The following is a 20,582-nucleotide window of genomic DNA, read 5'->3' as shown; positions in this document are numbered from 1 at the left end:
GGAGTGTTTCCCGGATGGCAGGCCGCCCGCGCAGCCTCTGCCTCCACATGGCGGTCGCTCACTCCTGCACTGGCTCCCCTGTGCCTCGCAGACAGGAGATACTACCCCCATTTTCACAAGTGGAAACTGAGGCTCCAGGACATGAGGTAGGCTGACCAGAGCTGGGATCCGACCTGGGCCCGACAGAGGGCTCTCCTGGCAGGCCAGGCAACATGAGAAAACATCTAAGACCACCCGACAAAGTTCACCACACCACACTGGTGAGTTCCTGCTAAGTAGAACAGGGAGCGACATCTCCTTGGGCCAGCTACCCTGCTGGGCTGTGGCTCCTTGGTCAGCTCTGCGAGCAGGGACAGACCCCAGACTGGGAACATCATCCATCCCAGACAGGTATGAGACAGGATCACCTAGCCAGGGAGGGGCAGAGCCAGTACGAACCTGCATGAAACCCCAGGCCCGGGGTGACTGGAGAGGGGCGGTCAGGGGGAACCTTCCACAGTGACCTGGGTCTCTGCTCACCTGGCAGAGGAACCGTGGTAGAACCCAGGCCCCGGGCCGGACTCCAGGATCTCCTACTCCCGAAGGGAGTCTCTCTGGCCCACTGGAGGCTCTGATTAATGGAGGACAGAAGAGCCCGGACCAGAGCAGGACAGGACAGGTGTTTGATACACAGAGATGGAAATGACCCTTCCCTTCCTTTTTTCCTTTACCCCCCCAGGCATCTGGGTGCCTGCCTTAAGCTATGCCATGAGGGGAGCACAGAGAGGGTTTGAGTCTGACCTGGTCCCTGTCTTGCAGGAGCTCCTCTGTCTAGCTGGAGAGGAAAACACCAAAAGAAGGAAAGACAGCGCTGTGTGGCAAGGCCGGTATGGGAGAACACACGGTTCTGAAAGGGCACAGAGGAGGAAACTCCTGCCTTCCTGGGCAATCCAAGCAGGAGTCCCGGAGGAGGTGGCAGTTCCTAAAAAAGGCGAAAGGGGTCTGCCAGCTGGAGCAGCAGGCTGTGCCAAGGCGGGCACAGGCAGGAGCAACAGGCTTGTGCAGTTGAAGCAAGCGGGGTGGGAGGAATCTGGGGAGGCCAGGAAGGCGGGTGCAGTGAGAGCACATGGCCTCCTGGGCCAGCTGGGGGAGCAGGAACCTCATCCTTCGGCAGGCAGTGATGCCTGGGCTGGAAACACCAGGCTGGGAGCGAGCCACCGATCCAGAGGCGGCTCTATGAGCCTTTGGCCGGGAACGCCGCCGCCAAGGGCCTGGCCTGGGGCTGGGAAACTCTTTTGCCTTGGATCTGGCAGGAAGACTGATGGCCTGCTGCTGGGCTTGGGCCCGGCCTCGGCCTCGGAGACCCCTGGGTCTGCTTCAGGCGCCTAATGAAATGCTTGGAAGAGCAGATGGTCGTAGTATTTTGGCTTGGAGAGAAATGTGAGTCCTGTAGGGCCCCAGGCGGGCACTGGGGGCTGGAGGAGAGGCCAAATGTGCTCTGGCCATTCTCCGAGGCCCACGAGAATCCACTCAACCTGAGCCCCCAGCAGGATCTTAGGCTGGGCCTGGGGCCAGCCTGGGGGTCCCAATAGGAGTTGAGTTGTAAGGAGGTCTGAGCTCTGCAGTCCTCTCATCCTCCTATTGGTGCAAACTGCTCAGGGAGGGGCCTCCAGTGCTCACGACTGAGCACGTACTAGGCACCGAGTTCTTCTGAAGGAGGAAAAGGCCGAAGCATGGGGGCTTAGAGGAGCCCAGAAGGCCCTAACCCAGCTTAGGCAGGCAAGGAAGACTTCCTGGAGGAGCTGGTGCCCAACCCAAGTCCTAAAGTAGGAGTCAGTCAGGGTAGATGGGGAAGGGAACGATGGAAGAACATGGGCGGGCACAGGCCACCTGGAGTCGGGCACAGCCACAGGTACAGAGGGGCCCCAGCAGGAAGTGAGGTGGGGACAGTCTCAAAGGCTTCTGTCAGTCCTCTTTGAAATTGAGGCTGTAAATTGTCCTGAGGGCAACAGGGAGCCACTGAAAGGTGGTAAACCGAAGAGTAAAGAGAATTCCCCTTTAGGGAACTTTCTGGTTGCCAGGCAGGCTTTCCTGGGGAGGAGGGCAGAATGAGATGGGGGCAGGGACGGGACGGGACACCAGTTAGGAGGCTGGTGGGAGATATCTAAGATGTTGATGGTGGGGATGTGAGGGTAGACGGGACGATGACTTACAAGGTACACTCGTTGGAGCTTGGTGACTAAATGTTGGGGGGGTGTCCCAGCTGACATTCCAGACTTCTGGCCTGGGTTACTGGGGGTGATGGGCGGTATTATGGGGGTGAGTGTTGAGGGGGAGCATGCTGAGACTGAGGGATCTGGGGGGCACAGTGGGGGGGTGTCCACAGGGCACCTGCTACACTCAGGCCTTGTGCTTCGCCCTGGAATGTGTCTCCTCTGCTTTAGAACTTGGAGATGGAGAAACGGAGGCCCCGAGAGATTAAGTAACTTGCCCAAGATCACAGAGCTGGGTCTACTTCAGGTCTGTCTGATCTCTGTTCCACGGTCTTTAGGGAGAAGAGGCAGGAAGGAGTTGGTTGAAGCGGAGGGAGGAAGTTGAAGGTGCAAAGGTGACCACCCCCCCGACCCAACTCACCACCCTGTGTAACAGCCGTAGCCGGGGCCGACACTCAGTCCTGGGCAGGGTGAGCGAGGGCAGGGCCCAGGCACAGCGGCTCAGCCCCTCACCCTGCTTCAGGCTGGCAGGAACGGCATCATCCATCAACTTCGAGGTGTGTACCTGGGGATGAAAATACCAATTAACCACCCCGAGACTTCCTGCTAATGAACACCAGTTCCTTGGGCCTGACTCAGGGCTCATTTGTGAGCTGCCAGCCAGATCCAAGAAGGCACGAGGCCAGAGGAACAAGCTGTGCATGGGCGGGAGGCAGGGGGGCATGGCTTCTGGCTTAAGTGGACAACACTCTGATTTACTGAGGCATCTGCTTGATGCCACGTGGTGGCTTAGGCTCTGTGCAGGGATGATCCAGGAGCGGGAGATGGGGCAGTGTGCAGGTCATGAGCTCAGAGTTCCTGGGATGCGGGGGAGGGTGCTGGCCTGAGTGTCTGATGGGTGGACGTGCAGGGTTGACAGAGTGGTTGGTGGCAGAGTGCAGAGGTCAGGACACCTGGGGAGTCAAATTTGAACCCCGGTTCCTGCAGCTCATGTCCCTGAGCTCTCTGTGCCTCGGGGGCTTGCAGAATTGAGCTGTCAGAGCCAGGTCCCATTGGAGGCAAACCACCCTGGGTGGCTCCCCGGCCACTGCCACGTGTTTGTGACATTGCCAGCAATGTCTCCAGTCTGGTCTCCACCAAAGCCCTCACAATCCAGCCCAAGAGGCATGACTTACCCACTTCTGCCCCTCGGGGTGAGCCGACAGCCAAGTCCTGCAGTGACACGTGCCACCCTCCCAGGCTTTCAAAGTGGGGTAAAGTCACCAGGCTGGCATGGACTAGTCACAGGGACAAGCATTCTGGTCCCTTGGCTGGGGCTTTGGGAAGGACTCTTGCTTCCCTCAGCCTGGTTCCTTATGTGGAAAGTGAGCTGATCATATCTCCCAGATGCTCGGAGGCCCCTGTGTCGGCTTAAGGGCCAGCCCTGGAGAGGCAGGGTTGTAGTTCCCTTTGGGACCCAGAACTGGGCAGAGCCAGGGACTTGGTTGGGATCGCCCGGGCATCAGACCAGCTTCCCGATCCCCTCTAAGCCAGCCTTGGGCTCAGCATCTGAAGCGGTCTGGGAAGCAGGAAGCACTGGTAGAGGTAATGACTTTTCCCAGGAGCTCATGGTGCCTGCTCTGGGTAAGAATGCACATGACCTCTAGTGTGGAGGTGGACATGGCTTCTGCCACCAGGGCAAATCTTCAGATCTCAGGACATCTGTAGCCTCGTCCCTCCTCTCTCTCTGGCCAGCCTCTCACCCTCCTGGGCCCAGCAGTTTCCACGGTCTCCGGGACCCACAACCAGCTTCTGCCTGTCCTCCAGCCTCCAGGCCTGGCTCACACTGTTCCCTCCACCTGCCCAGTTCTCCCACCACCCTGGCCCCTGGAACCACATCACCATGAGAATGGCCACTGGGACAAGGGAAGGAGTTACTGTCCACTCTCCCCCCAACCCCAGCCGTGTGATAGTGGAGGCAACCCCCGAGATCATCAAGGGCCCCTCCAGCCTCGCCAACTCAGACTGTCCTCTTTCTCTGACCTCTAGTGACCAGGTGCCTGCTTTGTCCACCAAGACCGTGGTGTCATGTGCTTGGCAAGTAAAGGACCTGACCCTCCCCTCATGGGAACAGAGATGTTCACTCAGTAAGGTCCAGCACTTCCTACCAACTGTGCCCCAGGGGACACTGGTGACCACTGGCACTTTGGAAACCTTGGCAGAGATCATGTCAGCCCTGGGCTGGGCCCCACACACCAGCTCTCTGACCTCAAGCAAGTTCCTTTCCCTCTCTGAGCCTCAATTTTCTGTATCCATAAAATAGCAGCGAAGTATGTTGGCGACCTAACATTTTATCCCAAGCACTGAAGCAAAGGACTTGAGAAAGGGCCTGCTGGCACCTAGTAGGAACTCAGCAAACGTGATCCCCCTCTGTTTTGGGAAACCCTGCTTCTGAGAAGGCTCTAACATCAGGCATGGTGGGAACAGCATGAGTTTGGGGGTGGACCCAGGCACCAGCCCAGCTGCCCAGCCGGGTCACCGTGGCAAACCTGCATTTTCTCTGCTATCAAAAGCAGCAGTGAGCCTAGTGGTCTGTAAGGTTGGTTGTGAGAACCTGTGGCTATTCTCCTGTAAGCACTCCCCACTGTTTGCCAGGGACTGTGTCCTTCTGTTCATGGCCATACTCCCACCAAGGGCATAGCTGGTGTCCCGTAAGTGTTTGTAACCCTGAAACGTGAGATCTAAAACAAAGGACCCTGACCAGAAGGTGAAATCAATGGAGGTGGATTTCTTCTTCTTCCCGCCAGCCCCATATCCTCCCCTTCTCCTGCTCCCTACACAGCCCCCCCAATTCAGTAACTCCCAGAACAGCTAGGAACAGAATTAGCCCCTCTATGGGTGACCTCGAGGAGTTCTCCGTCCTGCCCCCGCCCAGCTCAGCCAGCTTAGGGCCCACTTGTGTGCTTTTTGACTCACTCCAGTGTCTGGAGCAGACTTTAATGGGCTGGCTGTCCAGACAGATTTGGGGTGGCAGGCATTTCCTGGCTGGAAATGGGGTAAGACGGATTGGCTGGCTGCCTGGCTGTCTGGCAAGCATTCGATGAATGGCTTATACGGCTGGGGTTGGGGGGAGAGTGGACAGTAACTCCTTCCCTTGTCCCAGTGGCCATTCTCATGGTGATGTGGTTCCAGGGGCCAGGACTGGGTGGCACCATGGGATAGAGGGTGTTGCAGGGATGTGTCCTGCTTTCCAGGTGGGGCTGGCTTGGTCCAGGCCACGGACTTGTTGGGAGTTAGCCAGTGAGTCTCTGTGTCAGACTGTTCTAGAAACAGCTGCAGTTATCTCAGGGCAATTTCACAAAGTCCCAGCAGCCCCCACCCTCTCAGCTCTGTCCATGCAAAGCAGCCTGCTCAAGGGCATAACCCATCTCAGAAGTACCCAAGCTCAGAAGTACCCAAGCGGTCCCCAGAGTGTCCTTGACCTTACTTATCTGCTACCAAAGCTCTGTAGCAAGAGTTCCTAACTTCTTCTGATCGTAGACCCTGCTGAGTGAAAGCTATGGTCACTTTTGTCAGAAACACGTGTACACTCTTCACACAAGGTCCTGCACGGCTTCAGGCGGATCATACGTCTCTGAGGGTGCATTCATTGAACCCCTGAGACCTGAGGTTGAGAAACTGCTTCACCTCTCCCCAGGTGATCAGTCCCAGGAATATGGTTACGGGAGGTCCAGAGAAGCAGGCCACAAGAGAAGGGGCCCACCGCCTTTGAGGTCCATTCCCTCCCACCCCTGCTTCGCCTTTGCCCTGACTTTCCTCTGCCCAGCCCCACCCCCAGGGCCACGGGCCAAGGGGCCTGTGTCCGGTACCGGTACCGGCACCAGCAGAGCCCCTGCAGAGGAACTGAGTGAAAAGCAGCCCTGCCCCTGTACTTCTCTCTCTCACTCCCCTCTCTCCGCCCTGCAACTCACCAACTCACGGGAGCTCCTCCCCCTCGTGGCTCCTCCCCTCAGTCCTCCGCCTCCACTTCACCCCTTCCCTCAGCCCCCCACTTACTGGCGCAGGGCCCGCACTCGTGCAGGGCCACTCCCCGCCCCTCCCCCACGCCCCACTCCTACCCCCATTCGCTTCTCTCCGCTTCCCCGCCCCAACCGAGTGCTCTATCCCTCACTCCTCCATGTGGACCGGCAGCCACTTCACTTGGCTTGGGCCCCGTGGAAACCTGACTTCCTCTGGCCCTCTGGCCCCAGTCTTGGCGCTAGCACCACACTTTCCCTCCCCAGGACACTGCCAAAGTGGTGGGGTTTCTCCTCTGAGTCTGGAAGACAGCTCCCAGCCTGTGTCCCATACCTACAGAGACACTTTTCAGGGTCTGGGGAGCAGCTGGGAGCCATGGGTTCAGCTCCGATCGGATGAGGCTGGGCTTTGGGGGGCAGGTCCCCCCTGAAAAGTAGCCAGGATTCCAGTGTGCTCCGCGGGCACGTGGTGCTGGGCCAGGGTGCACAGGGACAGTGGCCTGGGGAGTCTGTCTGTACTCTGTAGTCAGTGCCCTGGAGAGGGCCGGGTCGGGGGTGCTCTGCCCTCCTGCTCCCTGCCTGCCAGGACCCATGCCAGTCCCCCCCCCCCCCCAGCCCAGGGACCCCTGCAGGCCCACTGTGCACAACAAGGGCCTGGCTGAGCAGGGAGCAGGGTGCCTCCTTCGCAGTGAGCTGTGCCTCCGCAGAGCATGTCAGTTTCCCATCACTGCTGCAACAAATGTCCACAGACTTAGTGGCTTAAAACGACACATATTTATTCTTACAGTTCTGGCGGTCAGAATTCTAAGATCGGTCTCACTGGGCTAAAGTCAAAGTGTCAGCCAGGCTGGTTCCCTCAGGAAGCTCTGAAGGGAACCTCCCTTTCCTTGCCTCTTATAGCTTCCGTGGGTGCCTGCGGTCCTCAGCTCTGACCCCCTCCCGCTGTAGCTCCTCCTTCCTCTCTGACCTCCTGCTTTCCTCCCCTCGGGATGCCTGTGATTATGTGAAGCCCCAGGGGTAATCCAGGAGAGTCTCCTGGTCCACAGATCATTTATGTAATTATACCTGCAAAGTCCCTTTTGCCCAATAATGTTCACAGGTTCCTGGGGTAAGAACACGGACATCTGCGGCGGGGGGAGGGGGGACTATTCAGCCTACAGCTAGGCTTCAGAATGGCCCAGCTCGCCCTCCCTCCTGGTATTTTAACGACTGGGCAAAAGAGTCTGGGGCTTTTCTGCTTTGGGTTCTGCAGGGTCCTTCCTAACGCTGTTTCTAAGGTCTTGGCTTCAGCAACTCTCCGTTCCACCTGGAGAAACTCACTGCGACGTCTCCTTGAAAGGCAGGTGACAAGCCTCAATCTAAGTGCTGGTGAGGGGTGCAGGGCCGGCTGAGATGCCCCCGAGGATGCCTGCCTTCAGCCTACACCCTGCTGGCCACAACAAGCCCCTGGCCGGGAAAAGGACATAGAGAAGGGTCTGGGGCTGGCTGAGGGGGCCGGGGAGGCCGCGAGATAGGTGAGGCTGGCTGGGCTGGTGCACGTGGGCCGGCCCTGAGTGGCTGCAGTGCTGCAGGAGCAGAGGAAGAAGCTGGGGGCTGTGGTCCCGGCCCACGGAGATGGTACAGGCCGTTGCTGGGAGTGGCTCTGTGGTCGGCCAGAGCATCTGTGGCCCGGAGCATCTGGGCGCGAGGGCCTCACCACAGAAGTACAGCTCCAAAGTCCCAGGCATTGGGCTTTTTCTTGGTACTGAGAGAGCAGTGCGGGCAGGGGCAGACAGCAGCCGAGCGGGACGGCGGGGGGCCTCTCTTGCTACCTCTTCTCCATGTTCTGCATCTGCAAGCTGAGGGATGTGAAGCTGGCCAGGAGGTCGGTCACTTCATCCACCTGTGGGACAAAACCAGCGCCCCGTCACAGGTGCCACAACAGGCCCAGGTGTCCCGGCCTCCAGATCTCCACCCCGTGCCACCGACACGGAGGGTAGGTGTGGTCTTTCCTCCCAGGGCACGTGGCGGCTTCACCACGGACTATGGAACCGACCAATGGTCCGACCGATGATCCTTAACTCCAGGGTCTCAGACTGCCCCGGAGAGAAGAGCCATGGGGCACGAGGAGCTTCATAGGTGGTGGACAGAGGCTTTGGGGTCCACAGCGGGCTGCAACCCCACAGCCGCAGCCTCTCTCTGCATGAGTGGCTGGCTGTGTCACAGAGAGAAGGACCGGCCCCGAGCTCCTGCCAGGTCCCAGGCGGGCCACTGGCGCTCACCTGCTCTTTGGTGCTCGTCATCTGGAGGCGGGTGCAGAGGTCATCCAGCCGTTCGCGCTGCTCGTGCCGCCCCAGGCGCTCCAGGTACTCCCTCAGCATCTGGATGATCTGGAACGAGGGGCGAGGCTGAGCTGCCCGGGTTCTAGCTAGGTGGCCCAGACGCCAAATCAGGTCAGTGTGAAGCAACCGGGAGCCCTCGGGTTGGAGATGGGCATGTCTGTGCTCCCGGCAGCCCCTGCCTCGGGCTTGTTTGCTGGCGAGTCTGTGTTCGGGCAGCCCCTGCATGGGGCCGGTTTGCTGCCATTGGCTCGGTACGATGGACACTCACCTGCTTCACCTCCAGCCGCACGGCCTCCAGGCACTGGGAGTGGCCTTCCTGAAGGATGTTCAGCTTTGACTTGGCCAGGTGCAGGGGCGTGCGACCAGCTCGGTCCAAGGCGTCCACGCGGGCTCCTGCAGTAGCGGGCTGAGGTCAGCACACGGGGTTGAGAGCAGGGGAGGAGCGCAAAGGGGAAGGGAGCACATACCTCCTCGTAGCAGGGTAGTGATGACAGGGACGTGGTTGGTGCAGGCCGCTGAGGAAGAAGAACAGCGCCATGAGCGTCCCGAACATCAGGGCATTGGCCAGTGTGCCCGCCAGAGGGAGGAGGACCGTGACTCCCGAGTGTACCCGCTCCAGGTCACACCTCCAGAGATGGCATCCCCAAGGCCGCCATGGGGCGGGCCCAACTCTCTCCCTGTACAGCTAGGGAGACTGAGGCTGGGAGACGGGACCCACCTCACGGCCAGCCATAGTGCGGGGCAGCTGCAGGCTGCAGGTCTCACCTTCCCTAGCAGAGCCCTGCTGAGCTCCCGAGGTTGCTAAAGCAGCTGTGCCCAGGGCATGGCCCCCTGGGGACCGAAGGGGAAGGTCAGGGGACAGAGCATGGGGGCAGGGCAGTCCCCATGGGCTCAGGTTCTCCCCAGATGACAGGAGATCCTGCTGGGAGTTTGCAGGACTCAGGCTCCCCGGCAGAGCAGCCCACCTACACTGCACAGAAGGGTGGGCTGGCGGCTTCCCAGGCACTTACCCAGGTGTAGTGGCGTGTTCCCCAGCCCATCTCGTTGGTTGGGATCAGCCCCATGGTCCAGGAGCAACTGCACTGGAAACAGCAAAACCCGCCAAGAGTTGCTGGAGGACTTTTATGGACTGGATACTAACCCCCACCCCGAACCTACCTAAAGAGGCTTCCTCAAAGTGTGGGACACTGAACGCAACACGGTTCTCTACCTTGTTTTGTCCATTTCATTCAGTCGTCCATTCACTTGCTCACTTACTCCCTCACTCACAGGGTTTATGTATAGGACCCTGAAGGCCGGGCACTGAGGATTCCGGGACAGCCTTCCGGGCCTATGCAGGACTGCGAAAGGACGGGGCTTTTAAGGGTTGAAGAAAGTTCTTTCAACAGCAGTGGCTGCTGGTAAAGGCTGTCAAGGACACTTTCTGCTCTTTCCACAGCCAAGTGCCATAGCGGGAATTAGGCCAACAGCTGACGCTGATCATCCCCCTCCCCGAGTCTCTACGCCACCTCCAGGGTGGGCTGCGGCATCGCCCAGGCCATTAGTTACGGCAACCGACGTGCAGGTAGACTAACGCGTATGATGCGGCCAGGCTAGGCTGCACACCGAGTACAGAAACGCATGGGAGTCGTATCATAGACCTACATGTGCAAGCTCTAAGTCCAGCCTGTAGAAACAAACAAGATTATATCTCCATGGGGGCGCCTGGGTGGCTCAGTGGGTTAAAGCCTCTGCCTTCGGCTCAGGTCTTGATCTCAGGGTCCTGGGATTGAGGCCCGCATCGGGCTCTCTGCTCAGTGGGGAGCCTGCTTCCCCCCCACCCCCCTCTCTCTGCCTGTCTCTCTGCCTACTTGTGATCTCTATCAAATAAATAAATAAAATCTTAAAAAAAAAAAAGACCATCTCCATGACCTCAGGATAGGTAAAGATTGCTTAAGTAGGTCACAGAAATGCTAACCACAAAAAAGAAAAGATGGATGCACTGGATTCATTAAAATTTAGAACTTGGGTTCATCAAAAGACACCACTCAGAGAACAAGAAGGCAAGATCAGAAAAGTTAAGTCATTTATATTCGATAAATGACTTCTATCCAGAATATATAAAGAATTTCTACAAATCAATAATTAAAACAACAACAACAACAACCAGGCAGCTTGTTTTGAAACACAGACAAAAGGGGTGCCTGGATAGCTTAGTTGTTAAGCGTCTGCCTTCTGCTCAGGTCATGATCCCAGAGCCCGCATCGGGCTCTCTGCTCCACGGGAAACCTGTTCTCCCTCTCCCACTCTCCCTGTTTGTGTTCCTTCTCTTGTTGTGTCTCTTCCTGTAAAGAAGTAAATAAGACCTTTAAGAAAATAAAACGCAGGGGTGCCTGGGTGACTCTGGGTTAAAGCCTCTGTCTTCAGCTCAAATCATGATCCCAGAATCTCAGGATCGAGTCCCGCATCGGGCTCTCTGCTCAGCAGGGAGGCTGCTTCCCCCTCTTTCTCTCTGCCTGCCTCTCTGCCTACTTGTAATCTCTGTCTGTCAAGTAAATAAAATCTTTAAAAAAAAGAAGAAGAAAACAAAACGCGGACAAAAGACATGAACAGGAACTTCACAAAAGAAGATATAAAAATGGCCAATATGTACACAAGGGACTATAAAAATGGCCAATATATACATGTTTAACATCTGTTGCTACCAGAAAAACATCAATTAAACCACAATAAGATGCCACCATACCAGAATGGCTAAAATTAAAAAGACATAATACCGGGCTCCTCGGTGGCTCAGTTGGTCAAGCAACTGCCTTGGGCTCAGGTCATGATCCCGGGGTCCTGGGATCAAGTCCCACATCAGGCTCCCAGCTCCATGGAGAGCCTGCTTCCCCCTCTGACCTTCTCCCCTCTCATGCTCTCTTTCACTGTCTCGCTCTCAAATAAATAAATAAAATCTTAAAAAAAAAAAAAAAAAAGACACAATACCAAGCGTCAGCAAGGCTGGGGAAAAATGTGGAACTCTTACATTGCTGGTGGGAGTCTACACTGGGACAGCCACCGGAGGAAACTGTGCAAGCACATACTAAAGCGAAATCTACGTGTCCCCTGGTGAGCCAGCAACTCCACACCTGCAATACCATCTCACACAAGTAAATGCTTATATCCACCAAGTCACAGGTGCAAGAATGTTCCCAGCAGCTGTATTCATACGAGCCCAAACCTGGAAACAACACAGACATCCATCAACAGTAGAATGGGTGCACCGTGGGACATCACACGATGAAATGCCGTCCAGCAGTAAGAAAGGAGAAACTCCGGATACAAACAAGATTCAGGGGTGAGTCTCAGGGATGTAAGTTTGAGTGAAAGAGAATTCAAAGACTGCAGGCTCTGTGCGTCCACTTACGTGAAATTCAGAACCAGGAAAACCAATCTATGGTGAGCAAGGCCTACACGGGGATAAGGACTGGAAGGGGCATCAGGTAGGCTGCTGGGGGGTGAAACTACTTTTTTTCTTTTCCTTTCGTTCCTTTTCCTTTTCTTTCTTTCTTTCTTTCTTTCCTTCTTTCTTTCTTTTTCCTTCTTTTTTTTTTTTTAAAAGTAGGCCCTACACCCAACACGGGGCTTGAACTCATGACCTGGGGACCAAAAGTCTCATGCTCTACTGACTGAGCCGGCTGGGTGCTCCTGAAACTATCTTTTGTCTTGATCCGGATGGCGGTAACATCAGCGCACTCATACAGAAAGGTCACTGTTTATAAGTTATACCACACGCAAAAAGGACTTTGTAGGGGGACAGAGGTTTGTCCTGCTGGACACCTGGCACTGAGAAAATGCTGCCTGAATGTCTTGAAGGACTGGCGGCCACCCTGGCGGTGTAGACAGATCTTCCCCCAGCACCCCCGCCGCGATGCTCCTTGGCCAGCCCCCTTCCCTGCCCCCGTGCCCAGGACTCACCGATCTGGTCGTTGCCATTGCAGGAGGCGAAGTGCAGAGCTGTGCGGCCCTTGTCGTCAGCTGCACAGGGATCAGCGCCATCTTCCAGAAGCTGCTGCACTGACACCACCAAGACAGAGGGGCAGGGGGACAGAGAGGCAGTTGTTAGCTAAGAAGGGTGCTCTGGGGTGCTTCTGGGCTGGGCATCGATAAGCCAGGGGAGAGCTCATCCCGCCTGGATGCCGGCCTCACAGGAGATGCCAAGATAAGGGACTTGTTCTCCCGAAAGCATGACTGAGGACCACAGATTCTGGCAGCTCAAACTCTGTGTCTAGAGACAGAACATCATAGAAGGATCTTGGCCCTCGGAGTCAGGAATTCTAGAGTCACAGCAATCCCTAGCACGGACTCCGGCCTCACATCCATTCGGATACGCATCCATTCCAGCTGGACACAGCTGCCCGAGCTGCTGGGGAATGCTGCCTTCGCTCCCGGGAGGTGGCCCTCCGGGGCAGCCGGCACAGACGTGGAGCCGCAAGGACTAAGTCCTAGGCGAAGCTGAGTAACGACAAAAGGAGTACATTGCTGACAGCACGGGGCTGTAGAAGGAGCTGAGCTGGGAGTCGGAAGGCCTGAATTTGGGTCCCAATTCACCGCAAATGGGAATAATCACCAATTTCCAGAGCTGCTCTGATGAGAATAATGGATGTGAAATGCCTCTTTGCAAAACACAGAGCCACTACAAACCATAAGCCATTATGTGCCACACACATACGTCCAGCTGAAATGTAGAAATTGCTGCCAAACAGCATTTTAGAGCAACCAACAGTTTAGTCTCCATTGGCAAATCTCTCAAGGACTCCAGCCGAAGCCCAGATTCTCTTCCTCCTCTTCCTCTTCAGGCTCAGATAGCCACTCCGGCTCCCACGTCTCCTCAGGGCCCTGTTTGCCCTGCTCCTCTAATGTGAACATGCTGTGCCATTCTAGAACACTGGGGAGTACGCTGAACACCAGCCTGGCACCAGGCACCTGTCTGCTAAGCCCCTCGCCCACCCAGCCAGGCATCGTGTCCCATTCTGGGAGGTGCTCCAGGTGCCCTCACCCAGCTACCAGGAAGCAAAACTGGGAAAGAAACCCAGGCTTCCCTGGCTTCTCTGGCTCCAGAACTTCTGCCTCTCCAACTAAATACATCAGTGTTTCTGGGGGTTTTGTTTTAGAAAAATGGTATCACTTCACATTCTTTTTCTCCAATTATATTGCACATTTTTTTTTTTTTTGGTTTATCTTACTTAATACCCATGATCAAGATCGGACTTGTTCAGCTCCATGAACACTGTTGACTGAAGAAATGAATAAAGGTGGCAGAAACAGGTTTATGAGAGTGGAAGAGAAAGAATGTACCGGTCAGCCTGGTACATTGGCCAAAAGATAGCCAGCCAGAGAGAATAGACAAAACTAAAAGAGTCCGTTCTCTTTTATGATTTGTATAGTTACAGTCTTCTTGGAAAGCACTAGAGGCAGCATCTGTCAGAAGTCATCGAAATATGCATACCTTTTGATGTGATAACCCCATACCTGGGAAATTCTCTTAAAAATTAAAAACTGGGGGCGCCTGGGTGGCTCAGTGGGTTAAGCTTCTGCCTTTGGCTCAGTTCATGATCCCAGGATGCTGGGATCGAGCCCCGCATGGGGCTCTCTGCTCAGCAGAAAGCCTGCTTCCCCCTCTCTCTCTGCCTGCCTCTCTGCCTACTTGTGATCTCTATCTGTCAAATAAATAAATAAAATTAAAAAAAAAAAAAACTGGGGCTCAATTGGTCAAGTGTCTGACTCTTGATTTCAGCTCAGGTTGTGATCTCAGAGTTATGAGATCGAGCTTTGTGTGGGGCATGGAACCTGCTTAAGATTCTCTCTCTCGTTTAAAAAAAAAAAAAAAAGATTCCCTCTCTCCCCTTTCCCTCTGCCCTCCCCAACTCAAAAGAGAAACCACTATGCAAATATATGACTAACTAAATAATTCTTTCTTTGTTCCTCTGAAGGCACAGTGGGCTTCTATAACAAATTGTGGCTATTCCTGGACAATAGAATTATAAGGTAATTCCTGCTTTTTACCTTATAAGCTTAAAAAAATCATACAGCCATGTATTCTTTCTGTCAATAGGGGAAAAAAACACATTTCCCTTTTGAAAAAAATGAATGGTTACAAAGACTATGAAGTCACATGGGATATAAAATTGAGTATCTGGCATAGTCTGCAAGCCCATAAAGAAAATTTCTCTGCATAGGAAAAAGGACTAGAAGGATAGTCAGCAATATATTTACGGAGATTTGTTCCTCTGCTGATTAATAAATAAAATCTTTAAAAAAATCCATAATTTATTTGACAGAGAGAAATCACAAGTAGGCAGAGAGGCAGGCAGAGAGAGACAGAGGGAAGCAGGCTCCCCGCTGAGCAGAGAGCCCGATGCGGGACTCAATCCCAACACCCTGAGATCATGACCTGAGCCGAAGGCAGCGGCTTAACCCACTGAGCCACCCAGGCGCCCCATGATTATGGATGTTTTTATTGCATATTTCCCTCATCTCCCAAACATTTTAAATGTATGTAATTTTCATGTATATGAAAATAGGTTATGACTTAACAACAGCAGGGCATCAATTCTGTGTCCAGTATGACTGCTCAGCTACACCAAAAACCCAACAAACGTGCAGGAAAGGAGAAGGAAATGCAAACCATGAGAGAGAAAGAGGACAGGCGAACCCCACAGCCGGGGTCACCATCAGAGTCTTGCAAGAACCTGGTCAGTCTGAGAGCCACTTAGATGCGGACACGGGTGGGTGTGTTAGAGACTCTGACCGGAACACTAAGGCATTTCTGTCAAGACACTGAAACCACCGCATGAGTATCTGATTCAGGATGAACTAGGCTTTCTGGGGAAGGGAAATAGAATTCAAATATTCTCCGGCCACACACTAGAGATATGCAAAGGAGAATACTTATCAATTTTCCTTGAAAAACTATCTAGGTTGCTGCTCAAATATTCCAAAATATTAAAGTTCACAGAAAAGAGACCAAAGTGAAGAGAGCTGGAAAGCCCTCCAGTTCCCAGGCCTGCTTACCATGAGATGCCAGGGGTAAAGGAACCATTTTTTTTTTTTTTTTAAGATTTTATTTATTTATTTGACACAGAGAGAGAGCACAAGTAGGAAGAGGGCAGGCAGAGAGAGAGAGGAGGAAGCAGGCTTCCTGCTGAGCAGAGAGCCTGATGCAGGGCTCAATTCCAGGACCCCGAGATCATGACCAGAGCCGAAGGCAGAGCTTTAACCCACTGAGCCACCCAGGCACCCCTAAAGGAACCATTTTAAGGCCCACAGTCTAACACCCAGCTCCCTGAGGTCAATGACTTCCTCTCCACACTGGCTGTAAATGGGCTCTCTGATCCCACGGCTCTCAAGCAATGCTCACATCTTCTCTGTTGACCGCAGTGCACCACCACCACCAAAACAGAACGATATCCACTCGAGGTAGGTAGGCTCACGGCTGCCAAGATGTCAGGCCCTAAACCCTGAGTTTATTGGACATATTACCTTATGCAGCAAAAAAGACTTTGCAGATATGAGTAAGATTAGGGGCCTTGAGACAGAAAGATTATTCTGGATTATTCAGGCCCAAACTAATCACATGAGTCCTTAAAATCAGAGCACCTTTCCCTGCCGTGTGAACCAGAAAGACAGCAGTGTGAGGGCTCGGTCCACTGTTGCTGACTTTGAAGACGGAGGGAGAAGACTATGAGCCAAGGAATGTGGGCAGCTCCTAGAAATGGGAAAAGTCAGGGAAACAGAGTCTCCCCTACGGCTTTAAGAAAGAAATGCAGCATTGCTGACACCTTGCTTTCAGCATGGTGAGACCTGTGTTGGATTTCTGACTTCCAGAATTATGTGCTAAGAAATCTGTGTTGTTGGGGCACCTGGGTGGGTCAGTTGGTTGAGCATCTGCCTTTGGTTCAGGTCATGATCCCATGGTCCTGGGATCAAGCCCCACATCAGGCTCCTTGCTCTGCGGGGAGCCTGCTTCTACCTCTTCCTCTGCCTGCCATTCCCCTTGCTTGTGCTCGCTCTCTCTCTCTGTCAAATAAACAGATAAAATCTTAAAAAAAAAAAAATCTGGGGGCCCGTGGGTGGCTCATTGGGTTAAGCCTCTACCTTCAGCTTGGATTGTGATCTCAGGGTCCTGGGATCGAGGCCCGAATTGGGCTCTCTCCTCAGCAGGGAGACTGCTTCCCCCTCTCTCTGTCTGCCTGTTTGCCTACTTGTGATCTCTCTCTCTCACTGTCAAATAAATAAATGAAATCTTTAAAAAACAATCTGTGCTGTTAAAAATAATAATAATAATAATTTTAAAAAGAAAAGAAATTCGTGTTGTTTTAAACCACTGTTTGTGGTAATTTGTCGCAGCAGCCCTAGAAAACTAACAGGTAGATAGAATTACAAGCTTTCCCCTAGAACTTGTCCCCTGTACCTCTGATGCCGCTACTGTCCTATCAGCAATGAACGCAGGGGAGCAACAACAAAAAACCAGAGTGGCGTCCTGCTGGGAGCCCCTCCCATGCCTTTCCAAGGTTCCGTCAACTAAACAAGTTTGAGAACCACTGACCCAACTACCACAAAGCCTCGGCTGAGCAGCTGAGGGTGTTGGCTTGGTTCCGATGGTGACCTGGCTGACAGCTAAAGCTGACTGTCCATTCCCAGTAACTGGAAGTTCTAAAAAGCTCCTACTCTGCCGGGGATACAAAAGCAGACATGGTCCCAACAGCAGGGAGCCCACAGAGTGATCAACACTATGACATCAGGAAGTTCCGGGTGACAGAGAGGCATGGAAAGAGTAAGCATCCACGCCAGACTTATCTTTTGCGAGATGATCATAGTTACATAATATATACAGTGAGCCTAGCCCATGGGGTGAGCGGGCATACTGAACTCAAGCACTCTCTTCCCAGGGATGGGTCGCCCGGATTTTGCTTTCCCTAACCAACCCACAGAGCTAGACCTGCTTTGCACACTCACCTGTTTCCACATCATTGGCGTTGGCCGAGTCCCTCAGCCTCTTCAGAGCTGTGAAGAGAGGAAAGGAGTTCTAGTTAAAAACAAAATAAAACAGTCATGACGAAGCTGGAAGTGGGTGACTGCCTAGTTAGGCCATAGTCCACCCACGACAGCATCTAAAGGGAAAGAAAGGCACCAGGATGCGAAACACTGGGTACAAGGGAAGACTGGAAATGTGGCAGATCTAGTGCAAAAAGCCACATTCTGTAGCAAATCCTTCAAGGCCTTTGGAGCCAGATCTTGGCTCTGCCACTTATAGTAGCTGAGCGACCTCGAGCAAAGAGAACTAACGTCCTGGGCCCCAGGTTTATCATCTGAAGAAAAAAATACAGTGGACACACGAGAGCAGGAGTTTGAGTCTGGCAGGGGTGGGTTCTGATTCCATCACAGCCACTTACTAGCTATGTGAGCTGGAGCAGGGCAATCGCTCCCAGCCTCAGTTTCCTCTTCTATATAATGGAAACAGTATGGGGCTCCCACTGAGTTATTGTGAGGATTAGAAATGATTATAAATGGGGGCGCCTGGGTGGCTCAGTGGGTTAAGCCTCTGCCTTCAGCTCAGGTCATGATCTCCGGGTCCTGGGATAGAGTCCCATATCGGGCTCTCTGCTCATCAGGGAGCCTGCTTCTCCCCCCCACCCCCACCCCCACCCCCCACCCCTCTGCCTGCCTCTCTGCCTACTTGTGATCTCTCTCTTTGTCAAATAAATAAGTAAATAAAATCTTTAAAAAAAAAGATCACAAATGTCCCAACAGTGTTTGGGACAACAAAAGCAGAATAATCGCTACGAATTCGTCGCCTTACTTAACTCTGGCAACATCCCTGTATGGTACTCATCTACAGACGAGAAAACGAAGGCTGAAAGGTTCTACGGTTCGCCTAAGGCTTCAACGAGGTCGGGGAGTCCAGTCCCAGCCTGTGCATTTAAACAGGATAGTGGAACTTGGCTTCAGACTCTGGCCTCCCCTCTCTGATAATAAAAGTATTCGCCAGTACCCCATTTATTATTATTATTTTTTAATCTACTGATAAACGCCTGGAGTCATGAAAAGTTTCTATCCAGGAATGACCAAGTGCTTCAGGACCGTCTCTTTCACATTCGCGGTCCTTATCCGCTCTCCATCCTGATGGCTCCTACAAGGAGACTCAGGGGTCGCCATGGGCCGGGAGCTCAGCCGTCCGAGGACCGAATCCCGAGGGGTTGGGGGAGGTCGGGGCCCCGCCTCCCGCCGCGCTCCTCACCGTGCACCTCCTTGCCCGTGGGCCCGAGCCGGCGGTGGGGCCTGGCGGCGCGCCTCAGCCGGCCGGCGGGTATCTTACAACGCAGCTCATCGCGGGGCTCCGCGTCCTGCTGCCACAGGACATGGAGGTAGCGCAGCGGGGACTGGGCCCCGCCGGACGCCCGGCCCGGGAGGCTCGCGCCGCCGCCCAGCGCGGACCCGAAGTCCGCGAAAGAAAAGAGGCCCTCGGGGCCTGTCAGCGGCTCCGGCGCCACGGCGCACTCGCCCTCCGAACTCGAGCGGCCAGAGCGCGGCTCCTCGTCCGCGCCCCCGGCGGCGGCTGCCATGGCAACGGCTCTGCGCGGGTCTGGCCGCCGGAGCCTCGTTCCCGACCGACCAACGACCCGCTTCCTCCGCCCTAAGCCTCGCTGTCAGCGGGCGAGCGGGCGGGTCCGGCCTGCAACCACGGCAACCGAGCGGGGGGCGGGCTCCCGTCGCCAACAGCCAACCGGGCACGGTTGGGGCCAGAGAATTGGTTTCCGGCAGCATGATTGACGGACACAAAAGCCAGTCACAAACTTGGACAGCCCACGCTCTCGCCGTGCGTCCCCACCGGAGCCAATAAAACAGCCCAGTTTAGGCTACTCTCTCGCTCTTCCCCCACCACCCATTTCCCCCTCCGGCTCCTGGGAAAGATAACGGGCAGATGCTTTAACCAATCACTTTAAGACGATCTGCAGCCAATCACTAAGGAACGTGAAGAAGCCGCCCTGGAGGGATAAGAACAGATACGTTTTAAATCAGTGAACGTAAAAAAAGAAGGACTTCCTGGTGGGAAGTGCATAGTGTGAGTAAGAAAGTGAGAATGTGTTAAAACTTGGGGCTCTGCCGCACATTGAGGAGTCATAGCTTCCACATGCGAAAGATCCCTTTAGTTAGGGTCCTCTCGGTAACCCTGGCGTTGATCACGGACTTGGGAAGGAGTGTAATTCAGCGTCATTGCCCCTCAGCGACAGCGAGGCAGGTGTCTCTCTCTGTGCTACGTTCCGGGCGCAGCATCAGGCTCGCTCGCTGAGATGCTCGCAGCCCAACGGGAGAGGACGGAGCCGGAAAGACGGCAGGGCTCCCAGAGCGGCCGATGAGCTTCGCAAGCGCTCTCACAGCCCGCTACCCCGTAAACACTTCTATAAGGTGGACGAGGAGGATCATCCCTACTTTACAGACGAGGAGTTGAAGCAAGAGAGGCAGGGGACTAGTTTATGGATGCCCCGCTCCCTTTGGACCAGGGCTTTTGTCCAGGAAAAGTTCTTCCTTCTCACTCAACCCAGTGAAAATGGAACCTTTCTCTGACAGTTGAAACACACTGGTAGTGCTCTCAGATCACCACTGTGAGCTTTCTCATGGTACCGTATGGAGACAAACGCTGTGTGATTTTTTGTCTCTTCAGCCCCATAACCGGTAAGTACGCATATGCCAACTCCACTGAGAGCGAAAAGGAAACCGAGGAAAGAAATGAACAATGAATATGTGTCATATTCCGTATGCCAAGTGCTTGATATATATTATACCACTTACTTCTCCCTTACAAGAATCTTAGCTGGTAGATTTAAAAAAAAAATTTTTTTTTAATTTTTAAAAAAATAAAATCTTAAAAAAAAAAAAAAAAAAGGAAAGAAAACACCTGAGGGGCGCCTGGGTGGCTCAGTAGGTTAAGGCTCTGCCTTCAGCTCAGGTCATGATCTCAGGGTCCTGGGATCAAGTTCTGCATCCGGCTCTCTGCTTAGCGGGGAGCCTGCTTCCTCCTCCTCTCTCTCTCTCTCTCTCTGCCTGCCTCT

At 54.1% G+C, this 20,582-nt stretch overlaps 1 protein-coding gene across 2 annotated transcripts; it reads right to left on the bottom strand.

Moving 5' to 3' along the window:
* Positions 1–6,946: 6,946 nt before the first annotated feature.
* ANKRD54 (ankyrin repeat domain 54) lies at positions 6,947–19,191 on the bottom strand. Of its 2 annotated transcripts, none has more exons than XM_059402038.1 (8): positions 18,770–19,191; positions 17,488–17,535; positions 12,448–12,546; positions 9,519–9,590; positions 8,976–9,023; positions 8,777–8,901; positions 8,449–8,556; positions 6,947–8,069 (listed from the first exon to the last, which is right to left on the bottom strand). In XM_059402038.1, exons 1-8 carry the CDS (start codon positions 19,092–19,094, stop codon positions 7,995–7,997), a joined length of 900 nt encoding a protein of 299 aa, XP_059258021.1. In that variant the 5' UTR covers positions 19,095–19,191; the 3' UTR covers positions 6,947–7,994. The 2 variants fall into 2 exon arrangements, with proteins under 2 accessions (XP_059258021.1, XP_059258022.1); XM_059402039.1 differs by having other exon boundaries at positions 12,448–12,541; positions 18,770–18,859.
* Positions 19,192–20,582: the final 1,391 nt, after the last annotated feature.

This window comes from Mustela nigripes, chromosome 6 (genome assembly GCF_022355385.1).
Source record: "Mustela nigripes isolate SB6536 chromosome 6, MUSNIG.SB6536, whole genome shotgun sequence".
Taxonomy (NCBI): Eukaryota; Metazoa; Chordata; class Mammalia; order Carnivora; family Mustelidae; genus Mustela; species Mustela nigripes.
This window is presented reverse-complemented; position numbering and strand designations above follow the sequence as displayed.